The 25,851-nt window shown below is 43.2% G+C and overlaps 2 protein-coding genes and 1 pseudogene across 2 annotated transcripts; 1 reads left to right on the forward strand and 2 right to left on the reverse strand.

Annotated features, from left to right (window-relative positions):
• Window positions 1-5,214: 5,214 nt before the first annotated feature.
• LOC133925397 (uncharacterized) lies at window positions 5,215-6,145 on the forward strand. The gene is made up of 3 exons (XM_062371336.1): window positions 5,215-5,736; window positions 5,828-5,938; window positions 6,095-6,145. Exons 1-3 carry the CDS (start codon window positions 5,215-5,217, stop codon window positions 6,143-6,145), a joined length of 684 nt encoding a protein of 227 aa, XP_062227320.1.
• Window positions 6,146-6,369: 224 nt separating this feature from the next.
• Window positions 6,370-11,138, reverse strand: LOC133925398 (protein FAR1-RELATED SEQUENCE 5-like). The gene is made up of 6 exons (XM_062371337.1): window positions 9,529-11,138; window positions 8,765-8,902; window positions 8,324-8,393; window positions 8,113-8,245; window positions 6,999-7,078; window positions 6,370-6,537 (listed from the first exon to the last, which is right to left on the reverse strand). The coding sequence occupies exons 1-6, from the start codon at window positions 11,136-11,138 to the stop codon at window positions 6,370-6,372; spliced, it is 2,199 nt and encodes a 732-aa protein (XP_062227321.1).
• A 3,240-nt stretch (window positions 11,139-14,378) lies between these two features.
• On the reverse strand, window positions 14,379-24,062 carry LOC133925399 (uncharacterized; annotated as a pseudogene).
• Between the last annotated feature and the right edge of the window lie 1,789 nt (window positions 24,063-25,851).

Below are 25,851 nucleotides of genomic sequence, written 5' to 3' on the forward strand. Positions count from 1 at the left end.
TTGATAATCAAAGTAGTTCAATCTATGGATTTCTGGCGCCAAGATGGGAAGGGAGAATATTTAGTGTAACGTGTGTGATCAGCAAATGGTTAAGGGCAAGGGAGGTGACTCCTGGAGTGGTGTATTCAACCTGTTCGACGAAATGTCTGTCCAGGACAACCAACTCAAAATGGCTCCAAATTGCGTCCTCAAGGTTGTGATTCACCATGCTCACTACCCAATTACCAAAGCAGTGCTACATCAGGTGTTTGATCCTTATGGTGTTGCGGAAGACATGGAAATACCAGAGAAGGGTGCTGAGGTTATGGTCTTTGTGTAATATGGTTCATCGTTGGTTGCTGAGCAAGTTTTGAAGACTTTATAGGGCCAGTGTATCTATGATGGTTGTTGTAAGCTTCACATTGAGTATTCATTGGCAGGGAGTCTAGACATGGGTGCTGCACATCACCTGTTCAATGAAATGCCAAGCCAACAGGAGGCGTTCTCGGAAGGTGTTCTTCGCATCATTGTGAGCCACATACTTTATCCAATGACAAAAGATGTGCTCCAGCAGGTCCTAGGCGCTTATGGCATGGAAAGGATGTTCGTGTTCCAAAGAAACACCCATGTGAAGGTCTTTGTGAAGTTCTGGTCAAAGCAAGAGGCCGAACAGGTATGCCTTGAACGGCCGGTGCATCTATGACTAGTGCCATGTACTGGACGTCCAGTACGTGTCACCAACCTCTGTGGATAGGACCATTGTAACACCCTACTTTACAACTAAGCATATTTATTTGAAAATAAAAATTTTTGGCAACATTTCCTCTATAGGGGCGGTATAACTGACCACAAAAGAAAGAAACCACAGGCAGACAATATATGATATAAACAACATATAGAAATTTTCACGACGCTACCAGCGTCTTACCACAACATATACAGAACAACTTTTTCAAGCGCAAAACTTAACACAAAACGAACGACAGACCGTCAAAAGCATAATTTCTAAACACCGGTTGAGTTATCGATATCGTGATGAGGTAGTGCATGCAACTACTAAGTTCCATCCCCAAAATGCACGTCAACATTCTAAACATACCTGTAAAAGATTTAACAGGGGGTGAGACGAGCTCAACAAGTAACAGCTATGAATATAAACATATCTCACCCAATTCAAGAGTATTTGGGAATTAATCATTCTTCTCACAACGTAAAAAAAAACACATGGTTTTAAAGAGAATATCTTTTCAGAGTATTTGTCGAGAAAGTAACGACAGACTCCAACCCGGTCTCCCACAAACTATGGCATTTAACTTCCAGAATTCTGTATTCTTCAAATATCATATAAATGTATGAATGCCATGATGCAACTCCATTTGAGAGCTGGACGATGCCAACCTCTCATGCAACTCCATGTACCGGTACGAATCACGCACGATGGCAGTGATCGGCCTTTATCACCATATGAAATGCATAAATGCATATGTATGCATGTGAATTGACGTCAATTCTTAATTTCCTTTTGATGACTCGTGATAAAAAATACCACAACTGATTCATGATGACAATGGTACAATCCAAAACAATAAGAATAGCATGGATTTAATTAATCAAATGCAACATCATCCATGATTTGAATGAATTAGAAAATGCCATATACTTCAATTTTTTTTACAAACTAAGTAAGACATGAATATAAACATAGTACTGAATTACACCCCCACATTACTTGCATTTTACCAAAAGCGACGAAGAAATTTCGATTAAGTACGTCCGGAAGTATTACCACCTGCACAGGTATATTATTAGCACTAAAACACATTTAAAACACATAAAATATGAAGCGTCATTCCTACGCCTGGAAATGTCGCATATACACCTATATTCCGGGAAACCGAACAGAAAACCGTATCATATGAAATGATACACTATTTCCAATTCAGAGTCGAATCAAAGTTCTCACTAATTAGACTTTGCTCCGTTGAAAGAAATGAATGTTTCGATGGTGCGCACGACGGCACGACGGCGGCGGCGCAGCGCACGCAGCAGCGGCGCGCAGGCGTGTCGGCAGCGGTGTAGCAGCACGCAACGCGGTGATGGGGAGCTCGGCCGGTGCACGGCGCGGCGCAACGGCGAGCACAGCTGCGGCAGCATGCACGGCGGCGGCGGCGAGGCACGCGGGCGATGCGCAGAGGCAGCAGCGCGCGGCGCACGTGGACAGGCGGCGACGGGGGGGGGGGGGGGAGAGAGAGAGCTGCGGCAGCACGAAGTCTCTGGATGGGTCGGGGTGATGACCGATCCATCCGGAGCTTTATCCTTTTTTATTTTATTTTATTTTTTAAAAAACAATCAACGGTCTAAAATTATTGGGCTTGCTACGGGTCACAAAGTGCTCGGAACGGATATATGAATAGCAAAATGGGTTCGTCTCGACGAGATGAACGCAACCACGGTCTCCGATCGTCCATACGAGCAACGGATAACAAAGTCAATTTTTGGTCAAATCTCTCTTTTTTTTTCCTCTCAAAAATTCGGTATTACAACCATAGCAACGTCCACCACATGTCCAACATCAGCACCAGGCCACAAAACCGACACACAGGCTGCGCCTACACTAGCTGCCAAGTCGACATCAGAGGAACTGAAGGAAATGGTGCAAGACATGTGCACGAAGATACTCTCCACACCGAACCGCATGATTGAGGGCATCTGTGATGCCGCCCAAGACGACGCATCTACTGCCATTGAGCCCATTGGAAATGCATTGGCATTGCCTGTGCCGCTGCCACCCATAATAGGCAAGTCAGGTGACATCATTGTCCCCAGCCCCGTAGCATTGGTCATTGTTGATTTGGTGATCGGTCACACCGACGTTGAGGAGAACTCTGCCGAGCACAAGCTTCTTGGAGAGGGACCCCTGAACGCCAATGTAGACCCTTACATCCTTAGCGTGCAATGCTTCATTAGCAGCGCCAATCACAATGTTTCGGTGTTCAAGGGATTGCCTGACAAGAGCATAGCGCTGCTGCGGCAGTCGTTAAATAAGTGTGCTGAGTGCAACCCATGACCACCATGGCCTGGGTGCTCTCGGGCATAATCAACACCATGGACTCTCATGTGTTTGATCGAGGGAAGGACATGAAGGGCGAGCGCACGGTGGCTGTTATGCCACCTTGGTTACCGCCACCGTGTGTAGGTACATCAATATTTTTGCGGGGGATAAACTCAACTATTAAGCAATTGGAGATAAAACCATGGCCTGATCCTCAACCACATCTTAGTAGCCGCATGATGGTGAAGCTTCCACAACCATGGCCACCACCTAAACGAGAGCTCATGGGCAGTAGCTCCGAGGTGGGATTATCTATGAGATTGCTTAGGCTATAACCTTGGGCTAATTGGTAGGAGTATTTGAGCAGCACAAGCACGGTAGGATTTGTACTTGATGTGGCTAATCAAGTTAAGCTGAACACTTCATAGTATTTAGTGCGGACATGCACAATTTTATTGGTTTTCATGACTATTACACTAGATAAGCCGATTGCGTTGATTCTATGGCCACCACCTCAAAAGGTACTCATGTTTCGATTGTTGTTTAATTGGTTGCTATTCATGAGCTCTAAAACACCAATGGAAATGTATAGAGAGCTCCCTTAATAAGTCTGGCAAACATCTATTATGCAGTAAAACAGTGTGAGCTTTAGTTCCTCTTTGGACTGCAGTTTATACACATGCAAGGCAAATATGAGCAGCTTAAGTGCATGGATTTTGTTTCAACCGTGGCCACTACCAAATGAACCAGGTTACACCATATTTTTGCATTTTAGTGGCTTCTTTGAATGGTTAATTGCGGTGGTAGATTATTGGGATAATGTGTTTACATTACTGGTGCCTGGATTTAACCAATTTATAGAACTTTCATGGTTACTATGCTCGGAGTATGGAGATTTCTTGAGTTTTTGTTCGCGGTCACTTCGAGTTCTTACACACAATCGAAGTGTTCATGTGGTGTTGCTATGTGATAGAAAAATATGTCATCAATTACTGGCACAATGCAAATCAATGGTCATAACTCCTGCTCAAGTTTACATGCAAGTGCGGAAGCCATTTGTAGCATTCGGGAACTACTTGGGATATGTATGGCTGCTTAATAGTCTAATCATTGGAGCTGCTGATAACAAGAAAGGACCAAAGGAGCTGGACACTTGCAGTTTGCTATCCCAAACTTTGTGCAAAATTGTTTGATCTTGTACAGCGACACATCTGCTTGGGTCTTTCTACAGTGGTAGAACTCTTTGCTCTTAATGGTGTTGTTACACGGTGCAATCACGAGCTGTGTTGGAAATTGAGAACGGAAGGGTTGCAAATGTCATGGTATTCTCATGCATTCAAATCCGCAATGATGGGTAAGCCAATTCTAAGCACCATTCATACTCTTGCTAATGGCGTGGTCTCTTGACTGATTGTGGTAGATCACTGGAACTCCTTGCAGGTTGTACATTCTTCAGTGTTGTTAAGCAAGTGGTTTAAATTTTTATCTTTGGCTAGCACCAACTTGGCCTATTGTCATGAGATAAATATTCATCAACAACGATCAGGCCTCAAGTATTGATGCTGATGATCTGCATATATTTCATGCCCTGGTTATTCAGCTTGCAAAATTTTCAGAGGTCATGTTGAATCAACATAAGTAACTCCCTTATCCTTTTACACTGCTTGTTCAAGCTGGCCAGCTGGGTGCTATTGTTAAAACCAAGAAATGGGCTTCTAAAGGAGATACTGCACGCTACAAAGGCAACCAAACTGAATTGCACATACTGATATAGGGTTTCATCTTCGCTGGTATCTGGCCAAGGTTTATGAGCTAATGCTCTAGTGCCTCGAGGTAATGCACAGTATGACTCTATACTTCGTCCATCCAATACTGAAGAGAACTTTTACAGTACACCAAAATCAATATTATCCATCTATTTGTGAGAATCCGATGGTTTAGATTGAATGTATTACGTACCACTAGTATGAGTAGTATGTGTTGGAGATATGATTAGTATAGGGTATTTTTGGGAGAAAATTTTGATTCAGTGAAGCACGTCCTGTGGGCAGCCCGGCCCATTTGGAGCGATTCATTTCGTGCTGCTCGGATAGGGTTGGGGGCGAGGCGGCTGTCAGACGACGCGCACTCGCGCTCGGTTAGGGTTGGGAGCAAGGCCGGGCGACACGGCAAATGCTAAGGCGATGGCGCGTGGCCTCGGCGGTCAGCGGGCTCAGCGATGCAAGGAGTCGGTGGTGGCGCAAAGACGAGGCGGGTGGCAACGACGCGGGGAAGGCCGAGTCCGCGGCGCACGGCCGAGGCGGATGGCAGGCTCGGTGGCTGCGCGCGGCAGAGGCAGCTCGAGGCAACGCAGGAAGGTCGAGCCGGCGGCGCGTAGCCGAGCCATCACTCTGACGGCGCGGGAATGGCACGCCGGCGGCATACGGCCGAGGCTGCGCGCCCTTGTCCCTACCCCAGGCTCCCCGATCGGCACCTCCGCGCCGCGCTCCGGCTCAAGGATAAGGCACGCCTCTCAATCAGTGTGGCATGTGGCTTCTGCCCGTCTGTCTGGGTCGGTTGGTTTCGCGGTGCGCGCTAGGTGCTCGGCTGATTCCTTGGCTCCCCTGCAGTTCGTGGAGGAGACGTGGGCCAAGGCGGAGAGGCAAGTGACGGACTACACGCTCTACACGGGCGGGCTTGCCATCGCCGCCGACCGCACTTTCTTGGTCATGTTTTGTACTGACTGTTTTGATTGGATCTTTCTGGTAGTGGTTGATAATTATATGAATGGGTGTGGCCTGGGTGTGTAAAGTGCAGGTTCTTGACATTCATCTGTGGGAGGGCTGGTCTGTGCGCTCTTGGAGTGGTGATCCGAAGCATTGCGATGATCAGCTGCTTGTCACTCAGTATCTGAGCTCGTTTGATGAGGTGAGGCTTCTGATAACCATAATTTGTGTTTTTTAATCGACGAGTTAACTTTTATATGCAATGGAAATTATTGCCTACATGTCTGTATAAGAACAGATGGTATGCTTGGTGGTCCTATTGTTGTAGACCGAGTTGTTTACACTTGAAATTTTGTAGATAATGATCACTGAGAAAGTTCCAAATGAGTTCTTGCATGTTTGCATTTGAGATGTTAAAAAAGGGAGCGAGTTGCTCCTGTTGCTTGATTTGATTTGGAAAAAACCCCGCATGCTTTGATAGTTCTTCCCCTAAATCGCATAATTCAATGAGATGAAAACATATGGTACAGTAAGATGAGTATAAGTTATGCAAATTTGTGGATTGTGAAAACATATGGTACAATAAGGAGAAGGTTTAATTGATCTTGGGTATAGGCACTTGGACTAATGGAGTTAAGGCGTAGGAGGAATAGGTTTATCTATAACGAGTCCATCATCTTCATCGCCCTCTTGTGCATCACTTTGTGAGCTAGGTGCATTGCCTTTGGTTATATCGATAACATTCAGGGGAGATTTGACCAACAGGACCGGTAATTGCTCCCTAAATTTCCTGATTTCCTCCTGCATAGTCGAATTGATAGAAATAGTTAGAATAACTGTTTCAAGCAGGGGTTATTTTATTGTGACTGGAAATGAATAATGTAAGAAACACCTGTGTAAAATTGTGATTCAGTCTAGTTCCTGTCCAGTCTTCCATGAATTTGAGCATGAAAAGACCGCAGGATGCTCTACAACATAATGAGCCCATTTAATAGATCATTAAATAATGAGGAAAAGTAGCGTTACATGAAGCGGATGATGTAGAATGTACACGTCTTTCTGCACTGGAATGCGTATTTGTTCTGTGAGTGGCCAAGTTGTTACTCGAAGGTCCTTCCACTTTTGGGTTGATATATTTTCGTCATCTTGGAATGTTAAATACTTCTCCAATCCTTGAAGCTGTTAACTGAAAAAATTAGAAATAGGTGCAAAATATTGAATATTGTGAAGAAAGTAGAAGTATGTAAGTAGCAGTAGCTTACCACATCTGTTAGGTTGTCACGGTTCCCAGGACCACTAGAGTCCAATACATGTATTTGACGCTCCGGGGCATTGATAACCGCTAAGTACCAATGTGCGTTTACAATATTAATGGGAAGGAAAACCTGACCAAGTGTTGTTGTAAGTTGCAGCCATAGATAAGCAATCTGTAGCAGGGCTGATTTGGAAGGGAGGGTTGTGATACCATATCATGGTTCTGATAGCAGCACGACAGATTTGCTATGAATTGACGATGTTTTATCGGTTCTCCTTTTATTTCTAGGTTTTTATCTCTTTTGGACATGGCGGTAATGTATGCATTCTCTTTGTAGACCTTTCCACCTTCCCTGTAACCTAGATAGTCCGTAGTCCGTAGACAACATACATAGGCATTTACGACCTGTAGTTGGAATTGTTAGATTAGGTGGTAACGATAAAACAGGAGGGCTTGGATTTGATGTGCGTACGTCACTATTCATGTATCTGTGATGATATAGCAGGCACTCCATGTTGGTTTTGTTCACGAGGGCATCATTCATGTCCACCAATAATTTCTTCTGCGGTGAGGTTCTGATGTATTCGAAAATGGGATAATCTTCTTCAGTGCACATGTAATCTGCAATATTGAAGTAGACAAGGAAAGTTAGGGGGCTAGTTTAGCAAAAGAAAAGAGGACTAACTATGTTACAATTATTCACCTTTTGAGATAAGTATCTTTTTTGTGGCTCTGTTGGTTTGCTAATTTTTGTACCATAGTAGAGGAAGTCATCATCCTTGCGACGGATTGGTTTTGACTCCCTTCCAGAGCGAGGCCTCTGTCGCTTGGCAACAGTGGAGTGTATAGTATGTTCGTTCCGTTTGCGAGTTTGCTGAGTTGCATTGCTATGTCACAATATGCTAATTTGCTGAAGATGATTGAAATGAATAAAATGTGAAATGTTGCTGCACCTTTGTCTCTGACTTATTTTCTGTAATGTTGATCCCAGCTGACTGGTTCTTCTTAGGTCCAGATTCAGATATTTGTAATACATCGTCCTTTGTGTTGTTTTGTAATGTTATAAAAGAGTACATTAATCTCAATAGTTCAAATGAATAAGATGGAAATTAGTGGCGAACCTTTGTGTATGTCTTTATTTTTTTTATCTTTTTTCCCATCTGGTTGGTTCTTCTTAACACCAGGTTCATCATTTTGTAACGCATCCGATGTTTGCAGGTTGTGAGACTTGGCTGCTTCTCTTTGCCTCTCACTCTACAAATGTGAAGGAAGGAAGCATGGGTTTAATAGGAAATCGTCAGGTGGCATTGTAAAAGGTAACAAGAAGCTTACCTGGCATCCTTTCATGAAGGCATCAAAGCGTTTGTTTATTGATTGAATAGCTTGCGTATTTTCCCTCGCCCTGTCATCAAATTTTTTATCCAGACGCAGAAATTGCATTTGCACTGCCTTCATGAAAGCCTTAATTTCTTGTAGTGACTGCGAAACTAGAAGATTGTTATATGAAATTTTTACATGTTAGGGGAACCGTGTGAACTAAACAAGAACCTCGTATAAGTTGGTGTTAGTTGCTTGCGTGTCATTGTCGGATTGATGATTTTGACACCTTTCTTGATATGTGTTGGGATCTTCAGTTGTAGATGGTTGTTTTGGGGGTTTGATAGGTTTCCTGATGTCGTGTATAATCTGTTACAAAAAGGATTAACTGGATTAGATTACCAAGGCATAGGTAACACAAAATAGACATTGCCAATTATGTGTAATGTTCCTTACCTGTCCGTATCCATTTGTAATATCTCCTCGTATTCTTGCCCTTTCTTCTGTCCAATACTGAATAAGTGGTCTATCGCGTCCAGTGGCAAAACTGGTTGGATCAAGTTCATGTACACAAAACTTCTCCCAATACCACAGCTGCAGTTAATTATAATACATGTGAAAGTAAAAATATTGGCTTTGTAACTACAATTCTGTTCATGAAAAAAAGTGCATAGTTACCTGTAGCAGGGCTAGGTTACCCTTTAGATTGGTTGGCGAGGTCTTTTACATATCTGAGAGTAATTCATCATTGGCACACCAAAGAAAACAAAGAAAGGGAAACACATTAGGGATGACTAAATGGATCCAAACTTCAACCAGAGATTTAACAACTTTGTTCCAGCATGGATCAACAATGTTCTTACAGGAACAGAGTTGTAAAGTAGTATACTAGTATATGCATAGGATCTGAACTAGGACAAAATTCAACAATATTCTTATAGGAACAGAGTTGTAAAGTAGTATACTAGTATATGCATATGATGGTTCAAATAGCTTACTTCTCCATGCCATCTCTCACCAGTAGCACAGAACAGAATATTTTGGCATATCTATAGAGTTGAGACCAATTATAGGCATATCTCATACTTTATAAAAATGAAAAAGGAAATAAGAGAAGACAATTAAAACTGGTATTTCTAGTTGAGACTGTGGATCCTGAACAGAAACTGGTAATTACAAAACATTTATTTCCATACCTGTAAAGTTAATTCCTCCTCAACCTTTCATGGAATCTATTCAGTCTCTTATTAGATGGAGCTCCTTTCGCAACAATCTTATTTGGATCAAGGACTTCGGTTGCAAATCGTTGGTTCGCCCCTGAAAAGTGTGCTGGCAAAAGCCCAAACGATGTTGCCTCCATGCTACCATCATCCTCTTCACCTTCCTCCAAAACCTCATCCAAGAATCGCATCACCCTCTCTGACTGCTCTTCACTCTTTGAAGCTTTGAATAAAGCAAGATTAGCCTTGTTTTGGAGGCCACGAAAACGAGCCATCTGTTCCGATCGCACATGGGTATTGGTAACCCTATCAGATGGAAATGCAATCTTCGCTTGAATTGTCCACCTCTCCACAACACAACATTTTGGAATGTTATCAAAACCAAGAAACCTCATAACAGCAAATATGTGTGCGCACGGGATGGCTTCGCCCTCCATCAGTTGGCAATAGCAAGAAGCATTCTTCATCAATGAGCCATCAAAAATACATATGACATAAACCAAGTCTTCCCTGACACCTTCGGATCCAACTCCATACTTTACAAGACCATTTTCCGGAGTCACCTCTTTAACTTCCCATTGACATAGTCGCCTGATCTGCTCCCTGACCTTCTTGAACATCTTTGGTGTGTAAATACAGGCCGCCTTTTTCTCAAAAATGTCAGCGGACATCCTAGTGAATGGGATTGACAGTGAAGCCTTTGCATCAAGCTCAGCTTCATTCCTATGGATCCGTGATAGGGAGAACTCATAGTGATCCACTAAATCAACGAGTGACATCTTTCGGTCCAGATGCTTGTGAAGCCTTGAGTTCAGGCTCTCGCTTCTTTGATTGCTCTGCATGCCCAAGAAATGCCTCCCTTTAGTGTATGCTGTGGACCACTTCTTTCTAAGATCATACATCATCACCATCCATATGTCTTCTTCTGAGATTCCATAATTCTCCTTATACTCCATCCAATGTTTCTCAAAATTATCAACTGTCATGGGATGGTACACGAACTTTCTAAATTCGCTAAGCTTCTCCCCGCGGAGGCGATGAATCATATTCTGCTCTATGTGCCAACTGCACAGCCGGTGATCTGCCTCAGGCATAACAATCTCAATGGCACGTGCCATTGCAATGTCCCCATCTGTGATGATCGACTCTGGATGATGCTGTCGCATAGCCTCCAAAAATGCCTCAAGCAACCAAACATAGGAAGATACACTCTCGTCCGAAATGATCCCACACCCAAACACAACCGTACTGCGATGATGGTTAAGACCAATGAAAGGCACAAACAGGAGGTTATACCGGTTCACACGATAAGTGCTGTCGAAAACAATGACATCCCCAAAGACGTGATAGTCAATCTGAGACTGTGCATCTGCCCAAATTTTTTTTTTCAGATGCCCTTCATCATCCACACTGTACTTGAAGAAATACTCTGGATCTTCTTCTTGCTTTCCTCCCATATATTTTAGAACAAATTCTGTATCCCTACCTTCAACTCTCTCCTTCTTGTACCTTGCAAAGAAGTTGTACAAGTCCCGCAACAAGAATCCAGTTTCTTCATGTACGTAGCCCACCGATGCCCAACTCAATGGCTTCAGCTTTCTAAGCATCATTTAGCCCATGGTTGGACCGCATCACAAACACATCTTTAGGTTTACAAAGTACATGATAGTGACCATCCACAAAATCTTTAACAAACCATAATCCGCTCTCTTCATTTAGCTCGATGTCAAGCCATTGCAGCCACAATGGGTCAATGTCCGTGGCTCCCTTTGTTGATCAGTTCTTTCAAAAAATTTCAGCAACCTGTGTCCTTCGGATGAGCAGCAGAAACACCTCCATTTCATCTTCTTTGCTTTGTATCTCACTTTCTCCTTTCTCACACTAAACCCTTTCTTTGCTACATAAGAATTGTAGAACTTGTAACCATCCTTCTCACTCACAAACATCTGATTTACCACACTATTGTATTCCTCGATCTCCTCCAGGCTAACATGCTTTTCCGCATCCATCACTCCAAACTTCCAAAATAAAAAGCACATGGATCAATGCCAATATTTTTGACGAACAAATAATAATCCTAAATTTCATCATAGACCAATTAAGAGGACCAAACACTACTATATTTGAATTCAAGTTTTTTCCTACCTAAACCATTCAACCAATAACCTAGCATATCTTGTACACTTCCAAACCTCGATATTCAAACAAGAAATATGTAACTGAATTTAGGTTTTTGCCAAGTACGACACATAATGCACAAGGGATCCAATACAAAATATACAAATGCAACTAATATGTTTCAAAATTACTAACAAAAAACATTATGTAACAAATCAGCAATAAATATAAGGTTTTGGCATCATGATGATTGAATTGCAACACGACGCTCAAGAAGCACCTCTTCGGCAAGCAGTCCCGCAAGGATCAGAGGCAGCATCATCAATTCATGCGCCAGGCGACAGCAAGCGATGGGAAAAATCGAAACATATCAGCAATAATTACAACTATGATAATTCATACTAAAGCACATATCGCCATTCTGCAGGCTGTAATGCATACAAGAACCGAAACATAAATAACTAGTATCGACGATCACAGGAAACTAATCCAGGCAGAACTAATCAAGTGCTAATTCTATCATCCATCATCTTATGAACAAGAAGGAATGTTACTAGGGTCAATTCCATGACTCACCTTGTAGATCGTGGTACGTTCGGGCCATTCTCCTAGTGACGAAATCAGGGGTGACGGAATATGCGTCGTGACGGACGGCAACGACTGCCGAAGGCGGCTCCGGGATGAAAGGCAGACGTGCAACGCGTGGTGAAGATGGGCTGAATGGGCCATGAGTGGCCGCGCCGCGACGGAACGGCGGCGATTAGCAAGGGCGGCGCAGGGGATGACAGGCGACACGTGGCGGTGCAAGGACAGATTGATGGGCTACGAGTGGCAGTGCCGGGCGGAACCGCGACGGAACGGCGACGATTTGCGGTGCCAGTGCCGGGGCGGATGGGCAGGAACCGGGCCGGAATGGCGGTCCACTTGTGGGGGCGCCGGGGCAGACGGGAAACGCAGGGCGGTGCCGGGGCGGAGGGGCAGGTGCCGGCCCAGACAGACGTCGACTGGTGGCGCCGTCGGGGCGGCTGGGAAACATGTGGAGGCGCCGGGGGGAGGTGCAGGCGCCGGGGCGGAGGGGCAGTCGCCGGGGCGGGAAGAAAGGGTGACGAGTGCGCCACCGGGAAGGAAAGAACGGGAGCTCTTGGTGGCGCCGGACGGAAAAAATGGGCAAAAATGCGCTGATGATGCGGCTTTGGCCCAACCTAATCCAATCGATGGCACTTAATGTACAATTACTAAAACAACCCTCCCAAATGAACGGTGGATATAAAATTACTAGTGCTTATTTACTAGTGGTGCGGTGTACTGTAAAAGTTCTCAGGCTCAAGCACAATCTTCTGTTGTATCTGCTCATCTGGTGTGGCTCCAAGCCATTGCTGAGTGCCATGGCCAAGCTCCAATCAGCCATCTACATGCTCCATGGGATTCAGGACTGTCAAGCCTATTTTCGGGGATTTCACTTAATCGGTTTGGGGGCGAGCCGAATTTCAAGGGGAAGGAATGTCATGTATTGGGCTTTCTTAATGGTGGGGCTATAAGTTTAATGTTGAATTGGGCCAGACATGTTGGTTTGAGCCCAGATGACCTAAGAGTTGGAGACTGTAGAAGAGGTGTAGATCGCTAGGAAAGGCAGGATGAACAGACAAGGCTTCGGCCCCGGCTATCCCTTCCTGTGCTGCCTTCCCCAAGCTCCCTGCTGCCTTTCCCAGACTCCATTCTCTAATCCCCAATCCCCTGCCGCTGCTCCTCTCTACCCATGTTCTAGCTATCTATTTGTATGCTGAACACTTGAATCGAGTTCGGGTTGGAGTGAAATCGTGTCTTGTGTTCCAATTTAGTGGTCTGTTCATAACATGAAGATATATGTAGCTTCGTGATCAAAGTTTTTTACCCTATTATAAGATTGTCAATTTTTTATTCTAAAAATACTAGAAATAGTATTGATCGAGTGTATGCATAGGACAATATGATTCTGTCTAGGAGACTAATCGAGTCTCAAACAAAGAAATGGAACCGTAGGTAGTGTAATTTGGATTTTGGAGACTTATTTTTAAAAGTCCGACTATTGTTTGTGCGCATGCAGCTGTCTTTTTACGTTAATGATAAAAATGAAGAGGTTTTCTTTTTTGCGAATTGAAAGTGTCGAGGCATCTCACTTTCAAGTTTCATCTCTACCATCTCTGAATGACGCAGCAATCCTACCGCATCTACTCCGATTCTGACTGAATAGTAAAATGCATCTACCAGCTATGAAATCTGCAATCGTTTACCACAGATAGATGGAATGAAATGTTGGGTCCAAACCCACATGGCCACATGTATTGTCTCACAATCTTTTCAGGTTTTTGTTAAGGTTTCAGAACTGTAGTCACACTTAATGTTGTCATCATAACAGCTGTTCATATTCGACACTGAGTGACAGACACGATGATGAGGTCCAATGAAAGTTCAGGATGAGTCTAGGCATTTACGACAGCATCTCCGACCAAATAAAGGATCTATAGCTTTAGTTAGGGCTGCAAACAATCTGTCTCATCTCATCTCATGAATTCCAGAACTGGCCATGAATAAACCCTGCAACTCTTGGTCTGTAAGGATTCCATCATTAACAGATGCCAAAGAAGTTCTTTCCTTCGATACCATAAAACGCCTGGCCACTCGCAAGCAAGGTTGTGTCCATTGGCAGGCAGATGTAGAGCAGGCATGTTTTCCTCTTTCCATTGTTTTGATATTCAGTTAGGAGCGCAACTGGCAGCGGATTTCTCCAGCACAAACTGGTTGCGTTTCCACTGGAGATGGGTACTGGAGGTCTGCTTTGGAGTTGACCCTTTCTGGAATGGTGGCGAGTTCCAAGGCTGCAGAGGACTCCCAATTCGTTGAACAGATGCCAGAAATCCTGGAGGTGCGTCTGCTTTACCCATGACCTGAAAACACAAGATGCCAACAGCAGAACATAAACAAAATCTACATTTTTCACATAAAATGCAGTGGAGCTAGTATGATTCAAAATAACAGTGAACTCTTATGTGTGCCTTCAGTTTAGTAAATAATTTTGTCAAAAATGGGATGTGAGACACTCTGACTAACGCAACATGTCTGATACCAAAGGTTTCCACTTTTAAGATAGGAAAACGAGGTTGTAATGTCAGTATATACATGCAAATTAAAGAAAAGGAAAGCAAGCAATGTAATTATTTCCAACGGACTTCAAGAAAAAAAGTTCAGAAAATGATAAGAAATACAGGAGTCTTACAGTGAGTACTCTAGCGAGAAATGATGTCCCACTCAAAGATACAGCCTTCTCAATAGAATCCTTGTCAGCAAAAGTAATATATGCAGCCCTAAAAAGAAATTCGGAAGTATTAACGACTGAAGGAAGCTAAAAGATGTCACAGGTAAAAGAAGCTACAAGAATGTACCCTTTCGGGTGGCCAGTAATTGCATCTGTCAAAATGTTAGTCTGAAGCACAGTCCCACACTTCATGAAATGCATTGACAATGCTTCCTTTGTCGCCGCAAAATGTACCTAAAAGAATCATTCAGAGTGTCGGTACTTTACATTCAGTTAACTCAAATTTATCTCCTACAAAATAATTGAATCAAGGAATTATTGTGGCATCTAGAGTACAAGAAGTCAATAGTTGTTCTTCAGATACATTTATCACGAGAACGGTTCTGGAGTCAGCATCTGCTTCCAAATTAGCATGGGGGCCTACAGTAAATCAATAATTTGATTGAACATTAACCATCCATGATAAACCAAGGATATAAATAGACGAAATATTGAACTAGTATAAAAGTTATGTAAATCGATAAATAACAATTCACATACCACAGCATACAAATAATATAAACTTGAGCAGGATTACAACATAATAAATGAGTGTCAACCAATCAGATATGAACAAACTAGACAGCAAGATAGGACATGTAACAATGTCTAATTTGTTATGACACACAAAGTAGTGTCAATTAGAAAAGAAACTATGCATCATAAGTTTTAAGTCGTTCAAAATTAATCTCAAGGTCTTAAAAGATGATAACCATTAGTTAATTATCAAGACCCCATCCTAATAGAAAATTTCAAATTTCTTATATAAGTGCTACCAGATTTTAATGGCTGTTTGGTTTAGGAATGGGACTGTGAAATTGTGAATGGACCATCTGATCCTAACTCCCATCCTAAACCCCTTGTTTGGTTTCAGGATTGGAATCGGTTGGTCCATCACCAACTAATCCCTCATAAGTATGTGTCTAGTATGAAAATGAGGAGCCGTGTCATCTCACCAAAATCATGGAATAATCCCATGATGAACTAACTCATTCAAGGATGAGTTGGTTCCTCAAAACCAACAACCCAGAATTGAACTGTTCCAACATGGACATCTCTTAGCAAAGATTACTGTAAAAATTTGATGTCACAGATCAAAATTTCAAATGTAGACCACTGTAATGTCAAACAGTACTCAGCCAACAAGTGCACAACGAGATTGTCAAGATTTCAGATTGAACAGAGCCAGTTACCGCAAGGTAAACTGGACTATTACTCCAAGATTAGTCGACAACTTGACAACATTGCAAGTAATATTTTTTTACAAATGAGACTGTAGCAAATTGGATTCACCACACACAATCATATTTCTTCCATTTTACATGCATTACAAGAGCCATATCACTGTTCAATTTTACATGCATCTGCAAGCAATTGGTGGGGTGCAATTGGTGTGGAGATGAAATGTATTGACACTAACCACATGGTGATCTTTCTTCTGAAGGTTGCACGGCAGCAACAGCTTCGAGAGGCGCAGGACACAGAGATGGAGGGGTGCTAAGTGGAGCAGTTAAGATCATGTCACCATGACAACTGATAGGTGATAGCATCAGCCGGGAGCCGCTCAGCTGGCTGGTGCACTCAGGAAGGGGAAGGTAGGAGTGAGTTAAGAGGGGAGAGGGAGACTCGGAGGAGTAAAAGATAAAAGAAATGAAAAGGGAGATAACTGACAAATGAGATTGACTCAACAACAGCTGAGCCACTGCCAACAGTGCTCCATGGCCTATGAACATGCCTGCCCACTTAATATTGCACTCGTAAGTTGCAAGAGATGGACGGGAGTGGAAAATATGGTAAGATTTTGATAAGGAGTGCGCTAAAGGGAGGAAAGTTTTTTGAAGCAGATCAGGGATTCGTGTTGGAATCAATCAACCTTGTCTCTGATACCAACTGATGGAATTGATCATAGAAGAGGTGGGTGGTAAGAACATACACGCGAGCACACACTGAACATAGGAATTTCTCAGAAGGAGTCTTTTCTTTTTCGCTGAGAAACAAAATAGCTTTTGATGTTTATTCAAACACCCAAAAAGCTATAGCTGTTACAGCCTCTACTGCTTCTTTGGATTGAAGCTCTTCTAATTAGTGTCTATATTTGAGGAGGGGGGTGCTATCTATTTATAGCAAAAGCAACCGGCATACTATAGCTACAGTTGGTCAGTTTTCTACAGCACCGATGATGATGTAAGCAGTGACCTTTGCTACAATCAGTTTGCTATAGTGCCAACAGCAAAAAGGATTAAACTAACTACATACAAGGATTTACTCTAACAGTACTCTCCTTAAGCTTTGTGTGTTTGCTTAAGTTTAATCTAGATCATTCCAGTTCTAGCTCTAAGCTCCTGAAATCGAATTTTCCATAATGCCTTTGTTAAAAGGTCTACGAGCTGATCCTTATGCCAATGAGTCTGCACTGACACTCCTGTTGTCCAAGCACTTCCTGATGAAGTGGTAACGCACATCGATGTGTTTTCTGAACTCATGGAACATATGGTTTTTGCTCAGTGCTAGAGCTGCTTGGTTGTAAACCTTGAGCTTGACGGTGTCGGCAGGCTTCCCCTTGAAGTCGCCGAGCAATCGAGCCAACCACACACTTTGTGTAGCTGCAGTGGTGATGACGACATACTCTGCTCCATTGGACGACAGGACCACCACCCTTTGTTTGAGAGAATGCCAACTGGCAGGGTTGTCGCCGTAGAGGAACAGAGTGCCAGAAGTGCTCTTCCGCGTATCAATGTCACCGGCGAGGTCGCTACCGCTGTAGCCGACCAGCCGTCCCTCCTCTGCTTTCGTGTAGCGGCAGCCGGAGTTGATCGTCCCAGCAACATAGTGTATAAATAGGGTAGCACCCCCCTCCATATAGACACCAATTAGAAGAGCTTCAATCCAATAGAAGCATTATAGGCTGTAGCAGCTATAGTCTTTTGGGTGTTTGAATAAACATCAAAAGCTATTTTGTTTCTCAATGGAAAAGAAAAGACTCCTTCGAAGAAATTCCTGTGTTCAGCGTGTGCTCACGTGTGTTCTTACAACCGACCTCTCCCAGGACTGATTCCAACAATTTGATCAACATTCACTGGACTATAAAAAGACATCGGATACAAGGCGTAGCATTCTGAAGAAATAAACAGCTATTGAAGAAATAAAAGATTGAGAGCCTAGTTCTAGGGAAGGGAAAATCTGCTGGAATACAGAGCATGTCATTTTTCCCTTTGGATGGAATACAGAAAAATTCAATTTCTCGTACAGAATTAGGAAATATGCACCTAGTTCCTCAAGGACCTCAAGGAAGAAAGGGTCTAGAAGCAAGGCACCATACACAAACCTAATGATAGCGCTCCTTGATTTCCATTGTTTATCTGCGCCTGCTTGGAACAAAGCTTGAGGGCATCCAGTTCCATTTGCTTGAGCTTTAGTTTCACATCCAAAATTTCCTGCATAATCAGTTAAGATAAAAGAAGTCACACCTGGTTAGAAGTGTCCAAATAGATACACGTTAATTCATAAAAGCATAGCTTACTTCTTTCACAGGCTTGTTCCTGCAACTGGCACGATTTCACGTACAGAAGATGCAGTCTTTGACTGGACAGGGCTGCTAACTTGTTCGCCATGCAATACTTTAGTTTCTGAATTTCTCCGCATAGTTAGTGGAGGCAATTTTTTAGATGTCCATGCATGTCCAATTGATGGTCTAAATATGTTGCATGTGGGCTCAGAAACAGCAGGAGGTGAGCCCTTCATCTCAGATGTGAACTCATTCAAATTTTGTGATTAAATGCAAAACCTGGTAACGATAAACTGGATTTCTGGCTAAGAACATCTCTATCTTGAAGATTATTGCACATGAAACACACTTCCTCCACCAATATTTAGACGACCAATAAGACTGCTTCTATTGGCCTTCTCCACATGCTCATGCACTTGCATTCTGTTGTCAGTATCACTACTGATAAATTTTCTGTAATGTGCTTTATCAGATGTATCATGTTGTGCATTTGAGTTGACACAGTATCTTTGTTTATGCTCAGCCATCATTAACTTGGCCTTCTTATGTACTCCATTTTGAACAGGTATGTCGTGAGTTTCTCTAACTAAACCACGGTCATCTACAACAGGTTTCCCTAGCCTATCACAAACATTGCTACGCCTTTTCAAGGACACTGGCACTCTTCCATCGTCAGTTCCAACTGCTGGAATTTATGCAAACTTTAATGTTTTGCTTTTGGGCCGTGTTGGGCAGCCAGGACTGGGCCTCCTTTCTATTTCGGCCCAGTCCATTCTGGGCGCCGTATATATACGCTCTTTCTAGGGTTGGAAAGGGAGATTTTGTGGTTTCCTTGGCTGCTCCGTCCGATGGCTCCTGGGTGCTGGCGGCGGCAACAGCTTCGGCCGATTCTTTGGGCGGATGGGTTGGTTGCAGCAGCATCAGGAGGCGATGGATCGATGGGTGGCCGCGGGAATCTCGCAGGGAAGAGGCGGCGGTTCTCTGCAATGAGGATAAGGCCCCTATCTCAACCTCTCTCCCTCTTCCTCTCTGGGTGCGACGGCATAAATGTGGCTGACTACTTCCCTTGTATTCTGGCTCGAGGTTGCATCAGGAACTAGATCCTGAGTCTTCTCTTGTGTTTTTCCTCTGGTGCTCTACCCGAGAGTGAATGCTTTGTTGGTGGCCGGAGCTGCAACACTGAGGCTCACCCGGATTGCAGTGGCAGTTCGGTGCTAGGCTTTGTATCTCCAATCTCCTCTCACCGCCGGCTACGGAGGGTGATTGGTTTTCTGGGTCAGCGGCGCATTGGCCGTGCCTAGCCAATCTTCATTTTGATTTCGATCAAAACTTATACTGTGAGTTTCTCTACCTCCACTTCTGATTAGCTTGCTCTGTGATGATAATATATTGAGATTGGGCTAATAGATGGGTACAATAGCTAGAGATCTGTGATCTGGGCAGTGTGCTGAAATCCCTAATGTATTCATCTTGTCATAATTCTTCTGAGTAAGAGATAGTTGTGGCAGTCCTGTATGCAGATATGGATGTATGTTGATTTCAATTTTATGCGCATCTGTTAGTACTTGCGCTTGCGACATTGTCAGTATCTTCTTAGCATCTTCTGTGATGAATATATATGCTGATATATTCTGAGATATCCAGTCATTCTATTCTGCTATTATCTCTTGTGCTGGACAACATGGTTGATCCTTTGATGGCTAGAAGAATTATGTAAAAGGGTTCTTTTCAGTCACTGTCCAGAGCTAATTTAATTTCTGTCCAGATTCTCTAAGCTAGTTGAAAACCCATTAATAGCCCAATCTATGATATTGAGGAAAGAACAATTTGGGAGCAAGACTCACATGTCTTGGGACCAATTGTTACATAATTCTGAGAGTACTGTATTTATGTTTTATTTTCTGCTATCAGTATGCTGTGCAGATCATACTCATATGCTTTATTTTGATATTCAGCTATTGTTGGTACACATGTTAGAGGTATTTTCTGCTGTTATTCTCATTTCTTTCAGCAGCTTAATCATGTGTACAGTTAGCTCTATTATTTGGTATGTTATACATATAGTTGGAATAAGGTATATGCTCTTTATAAGGCATTATATTATTCAACACCAACAGCCTCAGGCAACCATCTTGTAGAAGCAGTTCTTCCAAGGTACTCTCCATGGAGTTCCTCTGTATTAAATTTTCAATAATATAATAAATTAATTGCGAAGATTAAATTTATCTTTGAGCTGTTTGCTATCTGGTAAACCCCAAAACATCACATTAGACTTACTTTTTTTTTTCAAATAAACTTGCCGAAATACTCAAAAGAGGAATGGTGCTCAGCTAAAGGCAATAATAATTTGGGACCGGATTTCAAAGTATATTACATGTGCATCAATTACACCTAAGCATGAACACTAACCAGGAGAAGTCAGATTAAACAAGCACAAGCACATAACAAATTCAGTCTTTCATTTTCATCAATTTTGCATCATCATGCGGTTTATAAATACAGCATGCAAAATAACACTATTCCTACTCTTTTTTGGAAAATTACATCAAGTCTCAACTGGAAGCTGGTAAAATCTTTCTTCTGGAAGGAAATGCTACTGCGTGCAATAACATATGTTTGAATACAGATTCAATATTCAGATATAAAGGAACTGGTTCTGAGTTTTGACACAAAAAGGTACCAGGTGTTTTTTACATAAACTAGAAGTTTAACAAAGCTCAGCACATAAGAAGCCAAATGTGGTACTAGACAAGCATTCACGCTAACAGAGACCAATTGGTTAAATGAATTTATTCGAGAATTACACATAATAGTCAACACCATTTTATTGATGACATTTTCTTTATTTGAACAGAAATAGTGGATATTCATAAAACTTACAGGAGTACCAATTTTTTTAAAACAATATTTTCAAATCTGACCCTTCTGTCCATGCCACTAATGCCAGTGGGGCTTGGCACGGCAGAGTTTGCCACACTGACCTTGCTCGGCCAGGGTAGTACACAATGCCAAGCCCCTGCTTGCGGTGTGGCGGTCTGGTTTTGCCATGCTGGCAGTAGTGGCATGGCACAGCTAGGCCTGGATATTACTGATTAATTGTTCATCCACCTCGTGTTTCCATTTACAAAAGGTGCAATGGACTGTGGTATAGGGTAGGTGCTTCATACAGCCTACAAATTGTACCATAGCATCAGCCTCGTAGGCATATGCACTTCAGCTAATCCTTTGGGCCATGTAAATCCTCGTTGTATTCCCCAGTTAACATGTTGCCGGTCATTAATTTTTATCCCACCTATAAGCATTGCTTAACTACCTTCACCAAGCGAAATCCAGCAAATTAAATTCAACCATCGCATATGCATATGTCTTGGCGATTTTGTATGCTTATGACTACCCCAATAGACACAAAACCTATAAATAAAAAATAAAAGATAGTCACAAACCTGCAGATCATACATAAATACAATACAACATATACCAAAGGATTGGGGGTTTTGTTTGCTATTGTGAACACAAAGATCAACCTAAAATGACAACTCCATGGCGCCAAGTTACATATGATAATATCTAGGTCTAGCTCTACCACATCACTGACAAGAATATGATTGGATATTATGTTGGCCATTGTGAATACTAAAACCAGCTTGCAATGTCCACTCCATAGAGTTTCACACTACAAATGATAATATCCAGGCCTGTCTCTACCACACCACTACTGCCCGTGTGACAGCGGCATGGCGGAGAGCACCATCCTGGACAAACAAGACACACTGACCATGCCCATACAGGGTGAGACATTCTGCCACACCACTATATCCAGCATGGTAGTGTGGTTTGGGCACAACGGCAGTCCGGCCAAAATGGTTAGATTTGAAAATATTTCCAAAACAGGTTTATATAATAAATTATTTTAAAAAATTAAACTGATGTGAGGTGATGGCGCAGATGGATATGAAAAATGTGTACCTTGATGTGTCATAGAGAAGCTTCTGGAGCCTGCTGCATTTTGACCCTTCTGCTTTAATAGATAGGATGATCAACTTATATGCCTCCTTTCATAATACAAAGGAAAGCAAAGATAAAAGTTATAGTCTCTCAACCTTATGATGCTGATCCTCCCAAATGCACTGGTCACCACCCAATCTTTCTGGAGAAATTATAACGGTGGAACCAATACAGCGCTGGTCACATTTCGTCCATTAGTTGAATCAAGCTTATGATGATCATGATATTCTTGCGGTACTGAGATCTTTGAGTTTACCTGACCAATAGAGGATAAGTTACAGAATGTTCTCATAAAACGACAGAGTTATTTGGGCATTTTGCTTTAAAGAAGGCTTGCAATGTTCATGTCAGTTTAATTTAGACTAAAAGATAAAAAAAGAATACATTAGGTTCCTTACAATATGAGCCTCCCCATGGTGGACTTTCGCAACCAGAAGATTTTTCTTGTCATTAAAGTTCTCACTCTCATTGTCCACCCCATGTTGAAAACTACAATTATCAGTCGATGCCAAAGCCTGTTTGCTCAGATAATCCCAAAGCCTGCTTAGGCATAAAAAGGAATCATGAGTTTGTAAGGGTACAAATTGAAAATTACAACTAACTGATTAATGAACAGTTACAATACCATGAAACAAATTTTTCACTGTCATCACCAAGAAAGGCCTCCAAATCATCACACGCTTGATACTGACGTTTTCCATTACAGAGTAAAATTACAATGTACTCCTTTTTCAACGGGAAAATAAAGAAAAAATAATCAGTCACCCTGCAACAAAAAACTAATCAAGCAACCGATTATACTAAAAAGAAGGCATTTGAGCAACCATTACACGAACCATTCAAACAACATATTTATTTCAATACAAAAATGTGACCAAGACGTCCAGTTACCGTAACAATAACGTCAAAGAGGACTATGTGGTTGGCAAGCTTCGCAAAAGTGCGATCCGGGGGGAAATACCAAGCAAACTATCTTCTTGGCACTTGAGACATATTTAATAGGAGAACAAGTCTACAGTCAACAAAGACATCAGAATTTGAATTAGCTTTGCTAAACTCAAGAAATGTTCAGAGCTCTACTGCAATGAGGAATATGTACCCCTTTCTGAAAGTGCTTCTATACACCACTGCTCCTCTTTTCTCCTCATTTCATTTCATTTTCATTAATTTGTCAACTTGCCAATCTAAAAAGAGCCAGGTAAGTGAATTGCTCTTATACAAACACTAAATGGCAAAAGTAGTTGGAGTCTAGTATATGAAAGAGGAGAAATGGAGATATCAAAATGGTAAGAACTGGCTATGACTTAGAGTAGTAAAGATACTACTCACTGATCCATGCCATCAGAACACACCTACAAAAAGACCTTTCGTGTCACTGCTGATGCGCCTAAGGCTGAGGCTTACACTAAGCAGGCCAAAATTCATGTGTGCATGATTGCATGGAGAATCGGTTCAAAATTATTTAGGATGACTATAGAAAGCAACTTAGTGCGTGGAAGTATTCCATATTTGCACCTGCTTCTTAGATGTGTTGTTGTGAGTTAATCCTGCATACCGTTTTCTTTGCATGTGCATGGCTGTTACCATTTGCATGTGCGTGAGTTAAGTAGGAGTTTAATTCGTTGCATGTTGGTTGATACTAGTCTTTAATTAGCTGTAATTAGCATGTGTGGTGGTGTGAGGTACTGGCTCTTGAGCCATGTCTGCATGTTACTCTTTTCATTACAAAAATCAGAAAATGCTGCAAAGCAAGTCCAATTCAGCGCAGCACAAAAAACATTATGCTCGTGTTCTCGTGTGTGTTCGGCTCGGGATTTCCAATATTTCGTACCAGAGCCTGTGTTGTTGATCCAAGTGCAGTTATGTCGTCGTGGGCTTCTAGGGGCGCGTAGTCGAGGACTCCTCTGCGCCGAGGACACCGTAGCTCATCGACACCTCTTCCGCGCTGGCCACGGCACCGTGACAACGGTGGCTGCGAGATGGTCGTGCAACGTGTCATCAAGGAGGCATCGGGCTCAGTGGTCTACCCCACGCTCAAATGGACGAACTACACCGAGTGGGCGCTTGTGATGCGGGTGAACCTGCAGGTGCAAGGCCTTTGGGAGGCAATCGAACTCAGTGGCGATGACTATCGCGATGATAGGCTGGCACTGTCCACCATTCCTCGCGCTGTGCCGTTGGAGATACTATCCACTCTCACCGTCAAGGACACCACCAAGGACGCCTGGGATGCGATCAAGACGATGCGTGTTGGCATCGAGCGTGTTAGAGAGGTGAACGCACAGAAGCTGCGACGCGAGCTCGGCAAGATCGAGTTCAAAGATGGCGAGTCTGTGGACGACTTCGCCATGAGGATCATGAGCCTTGCTAACAACCTCCGAGTACTGGTGGCCGAAGTCACTGATGTTGAGGTGGTGCGAAATTTTCTGCAGGTCGTTCCAGAACGTCTCCAGCAGGTCGCCATTTCCATTGAGACCCTCCTTGATTTGAGTATGATCTCGATCGAGGAGGTGACTGATCGCTTGCGCGCTGTGGAGCAAAAGTACAAGCTTGACTCTTCTAGCGGCAATGGCAAGCAGAAGCTACTCCTCACTGAGGAGTGGCTAGCTCGCATGAATAAGCGCGATGGCGAGGGAGGATCCAGTAGTGGCGGCAATGGCGGCTCTTATCATTGTCATGGCAAGAACCTTGGGCACGGCCGCGGCAACGAGCCGCGTGACGACAACAGCATCACGTCTAGTCTAGGAAGTGGTTGGGACAAATGTCGAAACTTTGGCAAATTTGGTCATTGGGCCAAGGATTGCCGCACCAAGCTGAAGCGGGCTGAGGCCCACCTGACATAGGGCAATGATGACGAGCGCACGCTTTTGATGGCAAAGGCTTGTGTCGCATTGCCCGCCACATCCACTCCGCAGCTGGTCAAGGCGAAGGTATTCGCACAGCTAGATTGAGAGGAGGACCGCAATGATCGGATATGGTACCTCGACACTGGTGCCACAAACCACATGACCGGGTCGCGTGTTGCCTTCTCCGAGATTGACTCCGAAATCCGAGGCACCGTCAAGTTCGGCGACGGCTCCATCGTCGACATCGAGGGCCGTGGCACGATCTTGTTCGCCTGCAAGACCGGTGAGCACCACGCACTCACAGGGGTGTCCTTCATTCCCCGGTTCACCACCAACATCATCAGCATCGACCAGCTTGAAGAGAACGGCTGCCAGGTGCAAGTTGACTGCGGTGTCCTATAGATCTGGGACACAGATCGACGACTGTTAGTGAGGGTGAGGGTGAGGTGCTCCCCCAGTAGGTTGTACATGCTCAGCCTCTACATTGCGCGACCGGTGTGTCTGTCGGCAAGAGGCTC

Source organism: Phragmites australis, chromosome 7, assembly GCF_958298935.1.
Source record: "Phragmites australis chromosome 7, lpPhrAust1.1, whole genome shotgun sequence".
NCBI classification, from domain to species: Eukaryota; Viridiplantae; Streptophyta; class Magnoliopsida; order Poales; family Poaceae; genus Phragmites; species Phragmites australis.